Here is a 27,500-nt window from a genome sequence, read left to right on the forward strand (position 1 = left end):
CGGGTAAGATCAGTCAGTAGCCTCGGGTATATCAGTCGGTAGCCTCAGGTAAGATCAGTCGGTAGCCTCGAGTAAGATCAGTCGGCAGCCTCGGGTAAGATCAGTCGGTAGCCTCGGGTAAGATCAGTCGGTAGCCTCGGGTAAGATCAGTCGGTAGCCTCGGGTATATCAGTCGGTAGCCTCAGGTAAGATCAGTCGGTAGCTCGAGTAAGATCAGTCGGTAGCCTCGGGTAAGATCAGTCGGTAGCCTCGGGTAAGATCAGTCGGTAGCCTCGGGTAAGATCAGTCGGTAGCCTCGAGTAAGATCAGTCGGTAGCCTCAGGTAAGATCAGTCGGTAGCCTCGGGTAAGATCAGTCGGTAGCCTCGGGTAAGATCAGTCGGTAGCCTCGGGTAAGATCAGTCGGTAGCCTCGAGTAAGATCAGTCGGTAGCCTCAGGTAAGATCAGTCGGTAGCCTCGGGTAAGATCAGTCGGTAGCCTCGGGTAAGATCAGTCGGTAGCCTCAGGTAAGATCCGTTGGTAGCCTCGGGTAAGATCAGTCGGTAGCCTCGGGTAAGATGAGAGGGTGTCTCATCTCTGTTAACCTCATAGTCCGACCAAACCCGTATGCGGTAGCGTAACTACAGCCTCAAGCTCATTAGCATAACGCAACGTTAGCGATTTCTAAAAATCGCAAATGAAATGAAATAAATATGCCTGTTCTCAAGCTTATCCTTTTCTTAACAATCCTGTCGTCTCAGATTTTCAAAATATGCTTTAGAACCAGAGAAAATCACTAATTTGTGTAAGAGTGGTGATAGCTAGCTTAGCATTAGCGTTAGCATTTAGCACGCAACATATTCACAAAAACCAGCCAAGGAATCAAATAAAATAATTTACCTTTGAAGAACTTCAGATGTTTCAATGAGGAGACTCTCAGTTACATAGCAGATGTCCAGTTTTTCCTGAAAGATTCTTGTGTAGGACACATCGTTACCTTTTGTTACTATGCATATGGCTACCGAAACTAACCGAAAATTCAGTCACCTACATGTCGAACTTTTTTCCGAATTAACTCCATAATATCGACTGAAACATGGAAAACGTTGTTTGAATCAATCCTGAAGGTGGTTTGTCATATTTCTCTCCATTGAAAGCACCGTCCTTGTAGCCTGGTTTGTTCTGAGATTTGAATGGAAAAATACCGGGACCTGACTTTTGCGCACCGATTGCCACGCAGACACCAAGCGGGGCACCTGGTAAATGTAGTCCCTTATGGTCAATCTTCCAATGATATCCCTACAAATACGTCACAATGCTGCAAAGACCTTGGGGAAACAAGAGAAAGAGTCCGTTCATTCCTGTCGCATTCACAGCCATATAAGGCGATCATGGAAAACGTAGCCTCAGAAATCCTGTGCATTTCCTGGTCGGTCATACATCTTGGTTTTGCCCGAAGCATTTGTTCTAAGGGACTCACAGTGAAAATCTTTGCATTTCTGGAAACGTAAGACTGTCTTCTTTCCAAAACTATCAATTCCAAGCATATTCGAGCATCTTTTCGTGACAAAATATTGCGCTTAAAACGGGCACGTCTTTTTATCCAAAAATGAAATACTGCCCCTAGAGTCTTAACAGGTTAACCTCTTCAGTCGACCCTCTACTTTTTTGAACATTCTGTTAAAAATCGCGCAACATTTCAGCGCCCTGCTACTCATGCCAGGAATATAGTATATGCATTTGCTTAGTCTGTGTGGATAGAAAACACTCAGACGTTTAAAAAACTGGTTAAATCACTGCTGTGGCTTTACCAGAACGGCATTTACATCGAAAAGCACAGGAAAAACTGATCACTGAAAATGGGAAAATATATCCATGCGCTACTTGATCCCATTGATAAAGGTGAACCACAATTAATTGACTGAGGTTGCAGTACCTACAGCTTCTACACGGTGTCTAGAGTCTTGTCATTTCCCTTCGAGTTTTTTCTTGGTCAAACACATGCAGGACACCGTATCTAATCCGGTCTAGGACCGGATATTTTCGTTGAGTTTCTAGCCGGACATTTTTCCAGACGGACAGCTAATGATCTTTACATCGCCTCCTGATGAATTTTATCGCTTATTAACGTTTACTAATACCTAAAGTTGCATTACAAACGTATTTGAAGTGTTTTGTGAAAGTTTATCGTCGACTTTTTGAATTTTAAAAAATGACGTTACGTTTTGAAACGATGTTTTTTTTGTTTATCACACAGTCTACATATAACGATATCTAGGCTTTATATGGACCGATTTAATCGAAATAAAGACCCAAATAGTGTTTATGGGACATCTAGGAGTGCCAACAAAGAAGATGGTGAAAGGTAATGAATGTTTTCTATTTTATTGTGCGGTTTGTGTAACGCCGAAATGCTAATTATTTTGTTTACGTCCCCTGTGGGTCTTTTGGGGTGTTGCATGCTATCAGATAATAGCTTCTCATGCTTTCGCCGAAAAGCATTTTAAAAATCTGACTTGTTGCCTGGATTCACAACGAGTGTAGCTTTAATTCGATACCCTGCATGTGTATTTTAATGAACTTTTGAGTTTTAACTAATACTATTAGCATTTAGCGTAGCGCATTTGCATTTCCAGAGCTCTAGTTGGGACGCAAGCGTCCCGAGTAGAAGCAACAGGTTAACAACTGCCGTCTCTAATATCATTAAGGAAGTCTCATGTTTTTGATCACCTGAGTTAGAATAAGCTGTAAACCGTATTATATAACAAGAGAGTTTTCCATCTATATTCTTCGTAGCTGTCTGTTTACCAACCCGGTGCTTCTCGTGGACGGTGATTTTAACGGGAAACTGAAATCCTGTTTTTACCTTGTTTTCTTTTATCAGCATGTTACCTGTGCAACTACAGGTGACTAAACTGTAGTCCACCTTTACTCCACACAGAGACGCGTACAAAGCTCTCTCTCTCACCCTCATTTAGACACATCTGACCATAACTCTATCCTCCTGATTCCAGTTTACAAGCAAAAAAACTCAAACAGGAAGTGGTCTAATGAAGAGGAGACTAAAGCTACCGGACCTTCGATAGCACAGACTGATTAATCTGATAACACCATCCGATGTTTAACACATCAGTCACGGCTTCATTAATAAGTGTGTCGACGATGTCGTCCCCACAGTGACCGTACGTACATATCCCAACCAGAAGCCATGGATTACAGGTAACATCCACACTGAGCTAAAGGCTAGAGCTGCAGCTTTCAAGGAGCGGGTCTCTAACCCGGACGCTTATAAGAAATCCAGCTACGACCTCCGACAAGTCATCAAACAGGCAAAGCATCAATACAGTACTAAGAACGAATCCTACTACACCGTCTCTGACGCTCGTTGGAAGTGTCAACGCTCGCAAACTATCACGGATTATAAAGGGAAACCCAGCCGCGAGCTGCCAAATATATTAGCCTACCAGACAAACTAAATGCCTTCTATGCTCGCTTCGAGGCAAGCAACAGGGTCAAATAAAAGTCACAGTGGTTGTAGAGGGTGCAACAGGTCAGTACATAAGGAGTAAATGTCACTTAGCTTTTCATAGCCGAGCATTCAGACTTCGAAATAGCATGTGCGGCAGAGAGAGAGAGAGTTAAGAACAGTCTGGGACAAGGTAGTGCATCCGGTGAACAGGTCAGGGTTCCGTAGCCGCATATTTTTTTCCATTTTCAGTGATCAGATTTTCGTGCACTTTTCGATGAAACGCACGTTCTGTTATAGTCACAGCCGTGATTTAACCAGTTTTATAAACGTCTGAGTGTTTTCTATCCACACATACTAATCATATGCATATACTATATTCCTGGCCTGAGTAGCAGGGCGCTGAAATGTGCGCGATTTTTAACAGAATGTTCGAAAAAGTAGGGGGTAGGAGTAACAGGTTAAACTGGAGCAGCAGCACTATTGACTATTGCTCCAAAGATCCTGGAGGCTGAGACAAGGGGGATCGGGAGACACTGTGGCCCCGGACGACAATACCCCCGGACAGGGCCAACCAGGCAGGATATAACCCCACCCACTTTGTCTAAAGCACACACCCCAAAACACTATCAACAGACCAGCATCCTACTACCCCGAGACAAGGGCAAGTATAGCCCTCGAAGATTTCCTTCACTGCATGAGCCAGAGGGGCGACAAACAGGACAGGAAGATCACGTCAGTGACTCAACCCACTCAAGTGATGCACCCCTCCTAGGGACGGCATGGAAGAGCACCAGTAAGCCAGTGACTTAGCCCCCGTAATAGGGTTAGAGGCAGAGAATCCCAGCGGAGAGAGGGGAACCGGCCAGGCAGAGACAGCAAGGGCGGTTTGTTGCTCCAGAGCATTTCCGTTCACCTTCACACTCCTGGGCCAGACTACACTCAATCATAGGACCCACTGAAGAGATGAGTCTTCAATAAAGACTTAAAGGTTGAGGCCGAGTCTGCATCTCTCCCATGGGTAGGCAGACCGTTCCATAAAAATGGAGCTCTATAGGAGAAAGCCCTGCCTCCAACTGTTTGCTTAGAAATTCTAGGGACAATTAGGAGGCCTGTGTCTTGTGACCGTAGCGTACGTGTAGGTATGTACGGCAGGACCAAATCAGAGAGATAGGTAGGAGCAAGCCCATGTAATGCTTTGTAGGTTAGCAGTAACACCTTGAAATCAACTCTAGTGACAAAAGCATGGATACATTTTTTCTGCATCATCTTTGGACAGAAAGTTTCTGATTTTTGCAATGTTACATAGATGAAAAAAAGCTGTCCTTGAAACAGTCTTGATATGTTCGTCAAAAGAGGGTCCAGAGTAACGCCGAGGTCCTTCACAGTTTTATTTGAGACAACCATAAAGATTAATTATCAGATTCAACAGAAGATCTCTTTGTTTCTTGGGACCTAGAACTAGCATCTCTGTTTTGTCCGAGTTTAAATGTAAAAAATATGCCGCCATCCACTTCCTCATGTCTTTGTCTATCACACTCTATCACACTCTATCACACTATATCACACTCTATCACACTCTATCACACTCTATCACACTCTATCACACTATAAAACACTCTATCACACTATAACACACTTTATCACACTATAACACACTATATCACACTATAACACACTCTATCACACTATAACACACTCTATCACACTATAACACACTATATCACACTATAACACACTCTATCACACTCTATCACACTATATCACACTCTATCACACTCTATCACACTCTATCACACTATATCACACTCTATCACACTCTATCACACTCTATCACACTATAAAACACTCTATCACACTATAACACACTCTATCATACTATATCACACTATATCACACTATAACACACTCTATCACACTATATCACACTATATCACACTCTATCACACTCTATCACACTCTATCACACTATATCACACTCTATCACACTCTATCACACTCTATCACACTATAAAACACTCTATCACACTATAACACACTCTATCACACTATAACACTCTATATCACACTATAACACACTCTATCACACTATATCACACTATAACACACTCTATCACACTCTATCACACTATATCACACTATAACACACTATATCACACTATAACACACTATATCACACTATAACACACTCTATCACACTATATCACACTATAACACACTCTATCACACTCTATCACACTATATCACACTATATCACACTATAACACACTATCACACTCTATCACACTATATCACATATCACACTATAACACACTATATCACACACACTCTATCACACTCTATCACACTATATCACACTATAACACACTCTATCACACTATATCACACTATAACACACTATAACACACTCTATCACACTATATCACACTATATCACACTATACTCTCACACTCTATCACACTATATCACACTATATCACACTATAACACACTCTATCACACTATATCACACTATATCACACTATAACACACTATATCACACTATAACACACTATATCACACTATAACACACTATATCACACTCTATCACACTATAACACACTATAACACACTATATCACACTCTATCACACTATAACACACTATAACACACTATATCACACTATAACACACTATAACACACTATATCACACTATAACACACTATATCACACTCTATCACACTATAACACACTCTATCACACTATATCACACTCTATCACACTATAACACACTATAACACACTATATCACACTATATCACACTCTATCACACTATAAAACACTATAAAACACTATATCACACTATATCACACTATATCACACTCTATCACACTATATCACACTCTATCACACTATAACACACTCTATCACACTATAACACACTATAACACACTCTATCACACTATAACACACTATATCACACTCTATCACACTATAACACACTATAACACACTCTATCACACTATATCACACTCTATCACACTATAACACACTATAACACACTATATCACACTATATCACACTCTATCACACTATAAAACACTATAAAACACTATATCACACTATATCACACTCTATCACACTATATCACACTCTATCACACTATAACACACTCTATCACACTATAACACACTATAACACACTCTATCACACTATAACACACTCTATCACACTATAACACACTATATTTACATTTAAGTCATTTAGCAGACGCTCTTATCCAGAGCGACTTACAAATTGGTGCTTTCACCTTATGACATCCAGTGGAACAGCCACTTTACAATAGTGCATCTAGGTCTTTTAAGGGGGGTGAGAAGGATATCACACTCTATCACACTATAACACACTATAACACACTATATCACACTCTATCACACTATATCACACTCTATCACACTCTATCACACTATAACACACTATAACACACTATATCACACTATATCACACTATAAAACACTATAACACACTATATCACACTCTATCACACTATAACACACTATAACACACTATATCACACTCTATCACACTATAAAACACTATAACACACTATATCACACTATATCACACTATAACACACTCTATCACACTATATCATACTATATCACACTATATCACACTATATCACACTCTATCACACTCTATCACACTATAACACACTATATCACACTATATCATACTATATCACACTATATCACACTATATCACACTCTATCACACTCTATCACACTCTATCACACTATATCACACTATAACACACTATATCACACTCTATCACACTATAAAACACTATAACACACTATATCACACTATAACACACTCTATCACACTCTATCACACTATAACACACTCTATCACACTATAACACACTCTATCACACTATAACACACTATAACACACTATAACACACTATAACACACTATATCACACTATATCACACTATATCACACTCTATCACACTATAACACACTATCACACTATAACACACTCTATCACACTATAACACACTATAACACACTATAACACACTATATCACACTATAACACACTCTATCACACTCTATCACACTATAACACACTCTATCACACTATAACACACTATATTTACATTTAAGTCATTTAGCAGACGCTCTTATCCAGAGCGACTTACAAATTGGTGCTTTCACCTTATGACATCCAGTGGAACAGCCACTTTACAATAGTGCATCTAGGTCTTTTAAGGGGGGGGGGGGGGTGAGAAGGATATCACACTCTATCACACTATATCACACTATAACACACTATATCACACTATATCACACTATATCACACTATATCACACTATAACACACTATATCACACTATATCACACTATATCACACTATATCACACTCTATCACACTATAACACACTATAACACACTATATCACACTCTAAAACACTATAACACACTATATCACACTCTATCACACTATAACACACTATAACACACTATAACACACTATAACACACTATATCACACTCTAAAACACTATAACACACTATATCACACTCTATCACACTCTATCACACTCTATCACACTATAACACACTATAACACACTATATCACACTATATCACACTCTATCACACTATAAAACACTATATCACACTATAACACACTATAACACACTATAACACACTATAACACACTATAACACACTATATCACACTCTATCACACTATAACACACTATATCACACTCTATCACACTATAAAACACTATATCACACTCTATCACACTATAACACACTATAACACACTATATCACACTATATCACACTATAAAACACTATAACACACTATATCACACTATATCACACTATATCACACTATATCACACTCTATCACACTATATCACACTATAACACACTATAACACACTATATCACACTATATCACACTATATCACACTCTATCACACTCTATCACACTATAACACACTCTATCACACTATAACACACTATAACACACTATAAAACACTATAACACACTATATCACACTATATCACACTATATCACACTATATCACACTCTATCACACTATAACACACTATAACACACTATAACACACTATATCACACTATATCACACTCTATCACACTATATCACACTCTATCACACTCTATCACACTATAACACACTCTATCACACTATATCACACTATATCACACTATAAAACACTATAACACACTATATCACACTATATCACACTATATCACACTATATCACACTATAACACACTATAACACACTATAACACACTATATCACACTCTATCACACTATATCACACTATATCACACTATATCACACTCTATCACACTATAACACACTCTATCACACTATATCACACTCTATCACACTCTATCACACTATAACACACTATATCACACTATATCACACTCTATCACACTCTATCACACTATATCACACTATAACACACTATAACACACTATATCACACTATAAAACACTATAACACACTATAACACACTATATCACACTATATCACACTATATCACACTCTATCACACTATAACACACTATATCACACTATATCACACTATATCACACTATCACACTATAACACACTATATCACACTATATCACACTAATCACACTATATCACACTATCACACTATATCACACTATATCACACACTATATCACACTATATCACACTATAAACACACTATATCACACTATATCACACTATAACACACTATATCACACTATACTATCACACTATATCACACTATATCACACTATAAAACACTATATCACACTGTATCACACTATATCACACTATACACTATATCACACTATATCACACTATCATATCACACTATATCACACTATATCACACTATATCACACTATAACACACTATATCACACTCTATCACACTATATCACACTATAACACACTCTATCACACTATAACACACTATAACACACTATATCACACTATATCACACTATATCACACTATATCACACTATATACACACTATATACACACTCTATCACACTATATCACACTATAACACACTATATCACACTATAACACACTATATCACACTATATCACACTATAACACACTATATCACACTATATCACACTATAACACACTATAACACACACACTATATCACACTATATCACACTATATCACACTATAACACACTATAACACACTATATCACACTATATCACACTATAACACACTATATCACACTATATCACACTATATCACACTATATCACACTATAACACACTCTATCACACTATATCACACTATATCACACTATAACACACTATATCACACTATATCACACTATAAAACACTATATCACACTATAACACACTCTATCACACTATATCACACTATATCACACTATATCACACTATAACACACTATATCACACTATAACACACTATATCACACTATATCACACTATAACTATATCACACTATAAACACTATAACACACTCTATCACACTATATCACACTATATCACACTATAACACACTATATCACACTATATCACACTATATCACACTATAATCACACTATAACACACTATAAAACACTATATCACACTATATCACACTATAACACACTCTATCACACTATATCACACTATATCACACTATATACACACTATATACACACTCTATCACACTATATCAACACACTATATCACACTATAACACACTATATCACACTATATCACACTATAACACTATATACACACTATATCACACTATAAACACTATATCACACTATAAACACACTATAACACACTCTATCACACTATATCACACTATAACACACTATATCACACTATAACACACTATAACACACTATAACACACTATAAAACACTATATCACACTATAACACACTATCACACTATAACACACTATATCACACTATAACACACTATAACACACTCTATCACACTATAACACACTATATCACACTATAACACACACTATCACACTATAACACACTATATCACACTATAACACACTATAACACACTATATCACACTATATCACACTATAACACACTATATCACACTATAACACACTCTATCACACTATAACACACTATATCACACTATAACACACTATAACACACTATATCACACTATAACACACTATAACACACTCTATCACACTATATCACACTATATCACACTATAACACACTATAACACACTATATCACACTATATCACACTATAACACACTATAACACATCATAACACACTATATCACACTATAACACACTATATCACACTATATCACACTATAACACACTATAACACACTATAAACACTATATCACACTATATCACACTATAACACACTCTATCACACTATATCACACTATAACACACTCTATCACACTATAACACACTATATCACACTATATCACACTCTATCACACTCTATCACACTATATCACACTATAACACACTCTATCACACTATATCACACTATAACACACTATAACACACTCTATCACACTATATCACACTATATCACACTCTATCACACTCTATCACACTCTATCACACTATATCACACTCTATCACACTATAACACACTCTATCACACTATAACACACTCTATCACACTCTATCACACTATAACACACTATATCACACTATAACACACTATATCACACTATAACACACTATATCACACTCTATCACACTATAACACACTATAACACACTATATCACACTCTATCACACTATAACACACTATAACACACTATATCACACTATAACACACTATAACACACTATATCACACTATAACACACTATATCACACTCTATCACACTATAACACACTCTATCACACTATATCACACTCTATCACACTATAACACACTATAACACACTATATCACACTATATCACACTCTATCACACTATAAAACACTATAAAACACTATATCACACTATATCACACTATATCACACTCTATCACACTATATCACACTCTATCACACTATAACACACTATATCACACTATAACACACTATAACACACTATATCACACTATAACACACTATATCACACTATATCACACTATAACACACACTATAACACACTATATCACACTCTATCACACTATATCACACTATAACACACTATATCACACTATATCACACTCTATCACACTATAAAACACTATAAAACACTATATCACACTATATCACACTCTATCACACTATATCACACTATAACACACTATAACACACTATATCACACTATAACACACTATAACACACTATATCACACTATAACACATATCACACTATAACACATTTACATTTAAGTCATTTAGCAGATATCCAGCACTTACAAATCACTTATGACATCCAGTAACACACTTTTATAATAGTGCATCTATATATCACACTATATCACACTATAACACACTATAACACACTATATCACACTCTATCACACTATATCACACTATCACACTCTATCACACTATAACACACTATAACACACTATATCACACTATATCACACTATAAACACTATAACACACTATATCACACTCTATCACACTATAACACACTATATCACACTATATCACACTCTATCACACTATAAACACTATAACACACTATATCACACTATATCACACTATATCACACTATATCACACTATATCACACTATATCACACTATATCACACTATATCACACTATATCACACTATATCACACTATATCACACTATATCACACTATATCACACTATATCACACTATATCACACTATATCACACTATATCACACTATATCACACTCTATCACACTATAACACACTATAACACACTATATCACACTATAACACACTCTATCACACTATATCACACTATATCACACTATATCACACTATATCACACTATAACACACTATAACACACTATAACACACTATAACACACTATAACACACTATATCACACTATAACACACTATCACACTCTATCACACTATAACACACTCTATCACACTATAACACACTCTATCACACTATAACACACTCTATCACACTATAACACACTATAACACACTATAACACACTATAACACACTATATCACACTATAACACACTCTATCACACTCTATCACACTATAACACACTCTATCACACTATAACACACTCTATCACACTATAACACACTATAACACACTATAACACACTATATCACACTATAACACACTCTATCACACTCTATCACACTATAACACACTCTATCACACTATAACACACTATATACATTTAAGTCATTTAGCAGACACTATAGACACACTATAACACACTATATGACATCCAGTGGAACAGCCACTTTACAATATCACACTATATAACACACTATCTATATCACACTATATCACACTATAACACACTATAACACACTATATCACACTCTATCACACTATATCACACTATAACACACTATATCACACTATATCACACTATATCACACTATATCACACTATAAACACACTATATCACACTATATCACACTATATCACACTATCACACTATAACACACTATAACACACTATATCACACTATATCACACTCTAACACACTATAACACACTATATCACACTCTATCACACTATAACACACTATAACACACTATAACACACTATAACACACTATATCACACTCTAAAACACTATAACACACTATATCACACTATCACACTCTATCACACTCTATCACACTATAACACACTATAACACACTATATCACACTATATCACACTCTATCACACTATAAAACACTATATCACACTATAACACACTATAACACACTATAACACACTATAACACACTATAACACACTATATCACACTATATCACACTATATCACACTATATCACACTATCACACTATCACACTATATCACACTCTATCACACTATAACACACTATAACACACTATATCACACTATATCACACTATAAAACACTATAACACACTATATCACACTATATCACACTATATCACACTATATCACACTATAACACACTATAACACACTATAACACACTATAACACACTATATCACACTATATCACACTATATCACACTCTATCACACTCTATCACACTATAACACACTCTATCACACTATAACACACTATAACACACTATAAAACACTATAACACACTATATCACACTATATCACACTATATCACACTATATCACACTATATCACACTATAACACACTATAACACACTATAACACACTATATCACACTATATCACACTCTATCACACTATATCACACTCTATCACACTCTATCACACTATAACACACACTATCACACTATATCACACTATATCACACTATAAAACACTATAACACACTATATCACACTATATCACACTATATCACACTATATCACACTATAACACACTATAACACACTATAACACACTATATCACACTATATCACACTATATCACAATATCACACTATCACACTCTATCACACTATAACACACTATACACACACTATAACACACTATAACACACTATATCACACTATATCACACTATAACACACTATAACACACTATATCACACTATATCACACTATATCACACTCTATCACACTATAACACACTATATCACACTATAACACTATATCACACTATACACACTATAACACACTATATCACACTCTATCACACTCTATCACACTATATCACACTATAACACACTATAACACACTATAACACACTATATCACACTATATCACACTATACACTCTATCACACACTATATCACACTATAATCACACTATCACAATCACACTATATCACACTATAACACACTATATCACACTCTATCACACTATATCACACTATATCACACTATCTATCACACTATAACACACTATAACACACTATATCACACTATAACACACTATATCACACTATATCACACTATAACACACTATAACACACTATATCACACTATAACACACTATAACACACTATAACACACTATATCACACTATATCACACTATATCACACTATAACACACTATAACACACTATATCACACTATATCACACTATATCACACTATAACACACTATAACACACTATATACACTCTATCACACTATATCACACTATAACACACTATATCACACTATATCACACTATAAAACACTATAACACACTATAACACACTATATCACACTCTATCACACTATATATCACACTATATCACACTCTATCACACTATATCACACTATATCACACTATAACACACTATATCACACTATATCACACTATATCACACTCTATCACACTATATCACACTATATCACACTATATCACACTATAACACACTATATCACACTATATCACACTATATCACACTCTATCACACTATATCACACTATAACACACTCTATCACACTATAACACACTATAACACACTATATCACACTATATCACACTCTATCACACTATATCACACTATATACACACTATATACACACTCTATCACACTATATCACACTATAACACACTATATCACACTATAACACACTATATCACACTATATCACACTATAACACACTATATCACACTCTATCACACTATAACACACTATAACACACTATATCACACTATATCACACTATATCACACTATATCACACTATATCACACTATAACACACTATAACACACTCTATCACACTATATCACACTATAACACACTATAACACACTATATCACACTATATCACACTATATCACACTATAACACACTATAACACACTATAAAACACTATATCACACTATAACACACTCTATCACACTATAAAACACTATATCACACTATAACACACTATAACACACTCTATCACACTATATCACACTATAACACACTATATCACACTATATCACACTATAACACACTATAACACACTATATCACACTATATCACACTCACACTATCACACTATAACACACTATATCACACTATAACACACACTATCACACTATAACACACTATAACACACTATAACACACTCTATCACACTATATCACACTATATCACACTATATACACACTCTATCACACTATAACACACTATATCACACTCTATCACACTATATCACACTATATCACACTATATACACACTATATACACACTCTATCACACTATATCACACTATAACACACTATATCACACTATAACACACTATATCACACTATATCACACTATAACACACTATATCACACTCTATCACACTATAAAACACTATATCACACTATAACACACTATAACACACTCTATCACACTATATCACACTATAACACACTATATCACACTATATCACACTATAACACACTATATCACACTATAACACACTATATCACACTATAACACACTCTATCACACTATAACACACTATATCACACTATAACACACTCTATCACACTATAACACACTATATCACACTATAACACACTATAACACACTATATCACACTATATATCACACTATAACACACTCTATCACACTATAACACACTATATCACACTATAACACACTATAACACACTATATCACACTCTATCACACTATAACACACTATATCACACTATAACACACTCTATCACACTATAACACACTATATCACACTATAACACACTATAACACACTATATCACACTATAACACACTATAACACACTCTATCACACTATATCACACTATATCACACTATAACACACTATAACACACTATCACACTATATCACACTATAACACACTATAACACACTCTATCACACTATATCACACTATAACACACTATATCACACTATATCACACTATAACACACTATAACACACTATAAAACACTATATCACACTATAACACACTATAACACACTCTATCACACTATATCACACTATAACACACTATATCACACTATATCACACTATAACACACTATAACACACTATAAAACACTATATCACACTATATCACACTATAACACACTATAACACACTCTATCACACTATATCACACTATAACACACACTATCACACTATAACACACTATAACACACTATAACACACTATAACACACTCTATCACACTATAACACACTATAAAACACTATATCACACTCTATCACACTATATCACACTATATCACACTATAACACACTATATCACACTATAACACACTATAACACACTATAACACACTATATCACACTCTATCACACTATAACACACTCTATCACACTATAACACACTATAACACACTATAACACACTATATCACACTCTATCACACTATAACACACTCTATCACACTATATCACACTATAACACACTATAACACACTATAACACACTATAAAACACTATATCACACTCTATCACACTATAACACACTCTATCACACTATATCACACTATAACACACTATAACACACTATAACACACTCTATCACACTATAACACACTAGAAAACACTATATCACACTCTATCACACTATAACACACTATAACACACTCTATCACACTATATCACACTATATCACACTATAACACACTCTATCACACTATAACACACTATAAAACACTATATCACACTCTATCACACTATAACACACTATATCACACTATATCACACTCTATCACACTCTATCACACTCTATCACACTATATCACACTATAACACACTCTATCACACTATATCACACTATAACACACTATAACACACTCTATCACACTATATCACACTATATCACACTATATACACACTATATACACTCTATCACACTATAACACACTATATCACACTATAACACACTATATCACACTATATCACACTATAAAACACTATAACACACTATATCACACTATACTATATCACACTATATCACACTATATCACACTATATCACACTATAACACACTATAACACACTATATCACACTATATCACACTATATCACACTATAACACACTATATCACACATATCACACTATATCACACTATAACACACACTATCACACTATAACACACTATAACACACTATAACACACACACATAACACACTATATCACACTATAACACACTATATCACACTCTATCACACTATATCACACTATATCACACTATAACACACTATATCACACTATAACACACTATAACACACTATAACACACTATATCACACTATATCACACTATAACACACTATATCACACTATAACACACTATAACACACTATAACACACTATATCACACTATATCACACTATAACACACTATATCACACTATAACACACTATCACACTATAACACACTATATCACACTATATCACACTATATCACACTATAACACACTCTATCACACTATATCACACTATAACACACTATAACACACTATAACACACTCTATCACACTATAACACACTATCACACTATATCACACTATCACACTATAACACACTATAACACACTATATCACACTATATCACACTATATCACACTATACACACACTATCACACTATATCACACTATATATATCACACTATCACACTATAACACACTATATCACACTATATCACACTCTATCACACTATATCACACTATATACACACTATATACACACTATAACACACTATAACACACTATAACACACTCTATCACACTATATCACACTATATCACACTATACACACTATATCACACTATAACACACTATATCACACTATAACACACTATATCACACTATATCACACTATAATCACACTATATCACACTATAACACACTATATCACACACTATATCACACTATATCACACTATAACACACTATATCACACTATAACACACTATATCACACTATATCACACTATAACACACTATATCACACTATATCACACTCTATCACACTATAACACACTATATCACACTATAACACACTCTATCACACTATATCACACTATAACACACTATAACACACTATATCACACTATATCACACTATAACACACTATAACACACTATAACACACTATAACACACTATATCACACTATATCACACACTATATCACACTATATCACACTATATCACACTATATCACACTATATCACACTATATCACACTATAACACTATATATCACACTATATCACATCTATCACACTCTATCACACTATATCACACTATAACACACTATAACACACTATATCACACTATATCACACTCTATCACACTATAACACACTATATCACACTCTATCACACTATAACACACTCTATCACACTATATCACACTATAACACACTATAACACACTATAACACACTATATCACACTCTATCACACTATATCACACTATATCACACTATATCACACTATATCACACTATAACACACTATATCACACTATATCACACTATATATATCACACTATATCACACTATATCACACTATATCACACTATATCACACTATAAAACACTAAGTATCACACTATATCACACTATATCACACTATATCACACTATACTCACACTATCACACTATATCACACTATAAAAACACACTATCTATCACACTATATCACACTATATACACTACACTATAACACACTATATCACACTATAACACACTATATCACACTATATCACACTATACTATATCACACTCTATCACACTATAAAACACTATATCACACTATATAACACTCTATCACACACTATAACACACTATATCACACTATATCACACTATAACACACTATAACACACTATAAAACACTATATCACACTATAACACACTCTATCACACTATAACACACTATATCACACTATAACACATATCACACTATCACACTATCTATCACACTATACTATCACACTATAACACACTATATCACACTATAACACACTATAACACACTATATCACACTCTATCACACTATAACACACTATATCACACTATAACACACCTATCACACTATACTATACACACTATCTATAAACACACTATATCACACTATAACACACTATAACTATATCACACTATATCACTATAATACACTATAACACACTATATCACACTATAACACACTATAACACACTCTATCACACTATATAACACACTATATCACACTATAACACACTATATCACACTATACACACTATAACACACTATAACACACTATATCACACTATAACACACTATATCACACTATATCACACTATAACACACTATAACATAAAACACTATATCACACTATACACTATAACACACTATAACACACTCTATCACACTATATCACACTATAACACACACTATATAACACACTATAACACACTATAACACACTATAACACACTCTATCACACTATAACACACTATAAAACACTATATCACACTATATCACACTATACACACTATATCACACTATAACACACTATATCACACTATAACACACTATAACACACTATAACACACTATATCACACCCTATACTATAACACACTATAACACACTATAACACACTATAACACTATAACACACTATATCACACTATACACTATAACACACTATCACACTATATCACACTATAACACACTATAACACACTAAACACACTATAAAACACTATATCACACTCTATCACACTATAACACACTATAACACTATAACACACTATAACACACTATAACACACTCTATCACACTATAACACACTATAAACACTATATCACACTCTATCACACTATAACACACTATAACACACTCTATCACACTATATCACACTATATCACACTATAACACACTCTATCACACTATAACACACTATAAAACACTATATCACACTCTATCACACTATAACACACTATAATCACACTATATCACACTATACACTATAACACACTATATCACACTATAACACACTAAATCACACTATATCACACTATAACACACTATAACACACTATCACACTATATCACACTATCACACTATATACACTCTATCACACTATAACACACTATATCACACTATAACACACTATATCACACTATATCACACTATAAAACACACTATAACACACTATATCACACTCTATCACACTATATCACACTCTATCACAATCACACTATAACACACTATATCACACTCTATCACACTATATCACACTCTAACACACTATAACACACTCTATCACACTATATCACACTCTATCACACTATAACACACTATATACACTCTAACACACTATAACACACTCTATCACACTATATCACACTCTATCACACTCTATCACACTATAACACACTATATCACACTCTATCACACTATATCACACTCTATCACACTCTATCACACTATAACACACTATATCACACTCTATCACACTATAACACACTCTATCACACTATATCACACTATAACACACTATAACACACTCTATCACACTATATCACACTATATCACACTATATACACACTATATACACTCTATCACACTATAACACACTATATCACACTATAACACACTATATCACACTATATCACACTATAAAACACTATAACACACTATAACACACTATATCACACTCTATCACACTATATCACACTCTATCACACTCTATCACACTCTAACACACTATATCACACTATATCACACTATATCACACTATATCACACTATATCACACTATATCACACTATAACACACTATATCACACTATATCACACTATAACACACTCTATCACACTATATCACACTATATCACACTCTATCACACTCTATCACACTATATCACACTATAACACACTATAACACACTATATCACACTATATCACACTCTATCACACTATAACACACTATATCACACTCTATCACACTATAACACACTCTATCACACTATATCACACTATAACACACTATAACACACTATAACACACTATATCACACTATATCACACTATAACACACTATAACACACTATAACACACTATAACACACTATATCACACTATAACACACTATATCACACTATATCACACTATAACACACTATAACACACTATAACACACTATATCACACTATAACACACTATATCACACTATATCACACTATAACACACTATAACACACTATATCACACTATCACACTATATCACACTATATCACACTATAACACACTATAACACACTATAACACACTATATCACACTATAACACTATAACACACTATAACACACTCTATCACACTATAACACACTATATCACACTATATCACACTATATCACACTATATCACACTATATCACACTATATCACACTATATCACACTATATCACACTATATCACACTCTATCACACTATAACACACTATATCACACTATATCACACTATATCACACTATATCACACTCTATCACACTATAACACACTATAACACACTATAACACACTATAACACACTACACTATATCACACTATATCACACTATATCACACTATATCACACTATAACACACTATAACACACTATAACACACTATAACACACTATAACACACTATATCACACTATAACACACTATATCACACAAAATATAACACACTATAACACACTATAACACACTATAACACACTATAACACACTATATCACACTCTATCACACTATAACACACTATATCACACTATAACACACTATATCACACTATATCACACTATAACACACTATAACACTATATCACACTCTATCACACTATAACACACTATATCACACTATATCACACTATATCACACTATATCACACTATATCACACTATAACACACTATATCACACTATATCACACTATATCACACTATATCACACTATATCACACTCTATCACACTATAACACACTATATCACACTATATCACACTATATCACACTATATCACACTATATCACACTATATCACACTCTATCACACTATAACACACTATAACACACTATAACACACTATATCACACTCTATCACACTATAACACACTATATCACACTATATCACACTATATCACACTATATCACACTATATCACACTATAACACACTATATCACACTATCACTATATCACACTATATCACACTATATCACACTCTATCACACTATAACACACTATATCACACTATATCACACTATATCACAATCACACTATAACACACTATAACACACTATATCACACTATCACACTCTATCACACTATAACACACTATATCACACTATATCACACTCTATCACACTATAACACACTATATCACACTATAACACACTCTATCACACTATATCACACTATAACACACTATATCACACTATAACACACTATAACACACTATAACACACTATATCACACTATAACACACTATAACACACTATATCACACTCTATCACACTATATCACACTATATCACACTATATCACACTATATCACACTATATCACACTATAACACACTATATCACACTATATCACACTATAACACACTCTATCACACTATATCACACTATATCACACTCTATCACACTCTATCACACTATATCACACTATAACACACTATAACACACTATATCACACTATATCACACTATAACACACTATATCACACTCTATCACACTATAACACACTATATCACACTCTATCACACTATAACACACTATATCACACTATATCACACTATATCACATATCACACTATATCACACACTATATAACACACTATAACACACTATATCACACTATAACACACTATATCACACTATAACACACTATAACACACTATAACACACATAACACACTATAACACACTATAACACACTATAACACACTATATCACACTCTATCACACTATAACACACTATACACACTCTATCACACTATAACACACTATATCACACTATATCACACTATAACACACTATAACACACTATAACACACTATATCACACACACACTATAACACACTATAACACACTATATCACACTATATCACACTATATCACACTATAACACACTATAACACAATATAACACACTATAACACACTATAACACACTATATCACACTATATCACACTATAACACACTATAACACACTATAACACACTATAACACACTATAACACACTATATCACACTCTATCACAGATGATTGCCTATTTGTGTTGTTTGTATATAGTGTGTGTGTTTAAGTTGCGTGGACAGTATCAGTGGACAGTATCAGTGGACAGTATCAGTGGACAGTATCAGTGGACAGTATCAGTGGACAGTATCAGTGGACAGTATCAGTGGACAGTATCAGTGGACAGTATCAGTGGACAGTATCAGTGGACAGTATCAGTGGACAGACAGTATCAGTGGACAGTATCAGTGGACAGTATCAGTGGACAGTATCAGTGGACAGTATCAGTGGACAGTATCAGTGGACAGTATCAGTGGACAGGACTGTCCTTGTCTATCAGACAGTATCAGTGGACAGTATCAGTGGACAGTATCAGTGGACAGTATCAGTGGACAATCAACAGTATCATGGACAGTATCAGTGGACAGTATCAGTGGACAGTATCAGTGGACAGTATCAGTGGACAGTATCAGTGGACAGTATCAGTGGACAGTATCAGTGGAAAGTATCAGTGGACCGTATCAGTGACAGTATCAGTGGACAGTATCAGACAGTATCAGTGGACAGTATCAGTGGACAGTATCAGTGGACAGTATCAGTGGACAGTATCTGGACAGTATCAGTGGACAGTATCAGTGGACAGTATCAGTGGACAGTATCAGTGGACAGTATCAGTGGACCGTATCTGGACTATCTGGACAGTATCAGTGGACAGTATCAGTGGACAGTATCAGTGGACAGTATCAGTGGACCGTATCAGTGGGTATCCAGTATCAGGGACTCTGGACAGTATCAGTGGACAGTATCAGTGGACAGTATCAGTGGACAGTATAGGGACTCAGTGGGTATCCAGTATCAGTGGGACAGTATCAGTGGACAGTATCAGTGGACAGTATAGTGGACAGTATAGTGGACAGGACTGGTCTTCAGACAGTATCAGTGGACTCTGGTATCAGTGGACAGTATCAGTGACATCTGGACAGTATCAGGGACAGTATCAGTGGGTTCAGTATAGTGGACCTCAGTGGACAGTATCAGTGGACAGTATCAGTGACAGTATCAGTGGACAGTATCAGTGGACAGTATCAGTGGACAGTATCAGTGGACCGTATCAGTGGACAGTATCAGTGGACAGTATCAGTGGACAGTATCAGTGGACAGTATCAGGACAGTATCAGGGTTCAGTGGACAGTATCAGTGGACAGTATCAGTGGACAGTATCAGTGGACAGTATCAGTGGACCGTATCAGTGGACAGTATCAGTGGACAGTATCAGTGGACAGTATCAGTGGACAGTATCAGTGGACAGTATCAGTGGACCGTATCAGTGGACAGTATCAGTGGACAGTATCAGTGGACAGTATCAGTGGACAGTATCAGTGGACAGTATCAGTGGACAGTATCAGTGGACAGTATCAGTGGACCGTATCAGTGGACAGTATCAGTGGACAGTATCAGTGGACAGTATCAGTGGACAGTATCAGTGGACAGTATCAGTGGACAGTATCAGTGGACAGTATCAGTGGACAGTATCAGTGGACAGTATCAGTGGACAGTATCAGTGGACAGTATCAGTGGACAGTATCAGTGGACAGTATCAGTGGACAGTATCAGTGGACAGTATCAGTGGACAGGACTGTCCTTGTCTATCAGTGGAGGAATAGCTGCTGCTTCGGCAAAAACTAATGGGGAACTGAATGATGGTACCCTATTTCCTATCTAGTGCACTACTATAGACTAGGACTCTCCGGTGCACTATATAGGGACTAGGGCTCCATAGGGCTCTGGTCTAAAGTAGTGCACTATATAGGGACTAGGGTTCCAAGGGCTCTGGTCTAAAGTAGTGCACTATATAGGGACTAGGGTTCCAAAGGGCTCTGGTCTAAAGTAGTGCACTATATAGGGTCTAGGGTTCCATAGGGCTCTGGTCTAAAGTAGTGCACTATATAGGGACTAGGGTTCCATAGGGCTCTGGTCTAAAGTAGTGCACTATATAGGGACTAGGGTTCCATAGGGCTCTGGCCTAAAGTAGTGCACTATATAGGTACTAGGGCTCCATTGAGGACGCACACGGGGATCAGGGATTCAGAGAGCAGAGCTGCTCCCAGAGGACTGGGAGGCTGAGAGAGTTGCAGATTAAACTTCAGGTGCGTCTGTGTGTGTTTTGTGTGTGTGCGTGTGTGTGTGTGTGTGTGCTTGTGTGCGTGTGTTTGTGTGCGTGTGTGCGTGTCTCCTGGCTGATATAGACCCTGGTAGTGTTCCTAGTCCAGCCACGTAGCAGAGCAGAATGGAGATGAAATAGGAAGGTGATCATCATGAAGGGAAATTAGAATGAGCACCAGGGTCATTACTATCGATCGCTGCAGGAGAGAGGGAGGAAAGGAGAGAGGAGAGATAGATAGATAGATGGAGAAGAGAGAGGGAGGAAAGAGGAGAGGAGAGGGAGAGAGGAGAGATAGATATATAGATAGATAGATAGATAGATAGATAGATAGATAGATAGATAGATAGATAGATAGATAGATAGATAGATAGATAGATAGATGGAGGAGAGAGGGAGGAGAGAGAGATGGAGGGGAGAGAGAGATGTAGGAGAGAGCGATAGATGTAGGGAGAGAGGGAGGAGAGAGAGATGGAGGGGGGAGAGAGAGAGCTGGAGGAGAGAGAAATGGAGGGGAGATAGAGATGTAGGAGAGAGAGAGATGGAGGAGAGAGAGGGAGGAGAGAGATGGTGGGGAGAGAGATGGAGGAGAGGAGAGAGGGAAAGAGCAAGAGAGAGATAGATAGATAGATGGAGAGAGAGAGAGGGAGAGCGAGGAGGGGAGAGCAATCTCAGATCTAGACTGGTGGATTCAAATGATCATAGTTGTTCAAATTATCTTGATTATGTTCTTTCTCTCTCTCTCCTCCTCTCTCTCACGATCTCTCCTTCTCTCTCTCTCTCCCTCCTCTCTCTCACTATCTCTCCCTCCTCTCTCTCACGATCTCTCCTCTCTCTCTCTCTCTCTCTCTCTCTCTCTCTCTCTCCTTCTCTCTCTCTCTCTCTAATATATATATATATATATATCTTTCTCCCTCCCCCAGGTGGATCTCCATGTCCTGAAGGTGTTGACGGGTATCTCTACCCAGGGAGCGGTGTCCAAGGAGACCCAGAAGTCCTACTACGTCACCACCTTTAAGCTGGAGGTCAGCACCAATGGAGAGGACTGGATGGTCTACCGATACGGCAAGAACCACAAGGTAGGACTCGTGCAGCACGTGGGGATGTGTGAGCCTTTCTCCTGAAGGGTCCTGCTTGTGCCAGTGAATAGCTTTTCACGTGGCACCGACTGGTAAGACGCTTTGGGGGGGGGGGTGAGATCACACGTGCTAGTCAGGCAGAGGTCCTGGATTTGAGCTTCGGTGTCAGCCTCTGTGTCAGCTTCGGTGTCAGCTTCGGTGTCACTCTCAGTGTCAGCTTCGGTGTCAGCTTCGGTGTCAGCCTCAGTGTCAGCCTCGGTGTCACTCTCGGTGTCAGCCTCAGTGTCAGCCTCAGTGTCAGCCTCAGTGTCAGCTTCGGTGTCAGCCTCAGTGTCAGCCTCAGTGTCAGCCTCGGTGTCAGCCTCGGTGTCAGCTTCGGTGTCACTCTCAGTGTCAGCTTCGGTGTCAGTCTCGGTGTCAGCCTCGGTGTCAGCCTCGGTGTCACTCTCGGTGTCAGTCTCTGTGTCAACCTCTGTGTCAGCTTCGGTGTCAGCTTCGGTGTCAAATCAGCAGGAAGATACCGGAGGAAGTGGTAGCGTGACGTCCTTTATACACACACACACACACACACACACACACACACACACACACACAC

At 36.2% G+C, this 27,500-nt stretch overlaps 1 protein-coding gene across 1 annotated transcript in view; it reads left to right on the top strand.

The window, feature by feature from the left end:
* LOC115124509 (neuropilin-2-like) overlaps positions 1-26,950 on the top strand; it is a 155,791-nt gene extending 128,841 nt beyond the window's left edge. The window contains exon 7 of the mRNA XM_065018326.1: positions 26,750-26,950. Coding sequence (XP_064874398.1) covers positions 26,750-26,950 — 201 coding nt within the window. The remainder of the gene's footprint in view (positions 1-26,749) is intronic.
* The last annotated feature ends 550 nt before the right edge of the window (positions 26,951-27,500 follow it).

This window comes from Oncorhynchus nerka, linkage group LG1, assembly GCF_034236695.1.
Source record: "Oncorhynchus nerka isolate Pitt River linkage group LG1, Oner_Uvic_2.0, whole genome shotgun sequence".
Taxonomy (NCBI): domain Eukaryota; kingdom Metazoa; phylum Chordata; class Actinopteri; order Salmoniformes; family Salmonidae; genus Oncorhynchus; species Oncorhynchus nerka.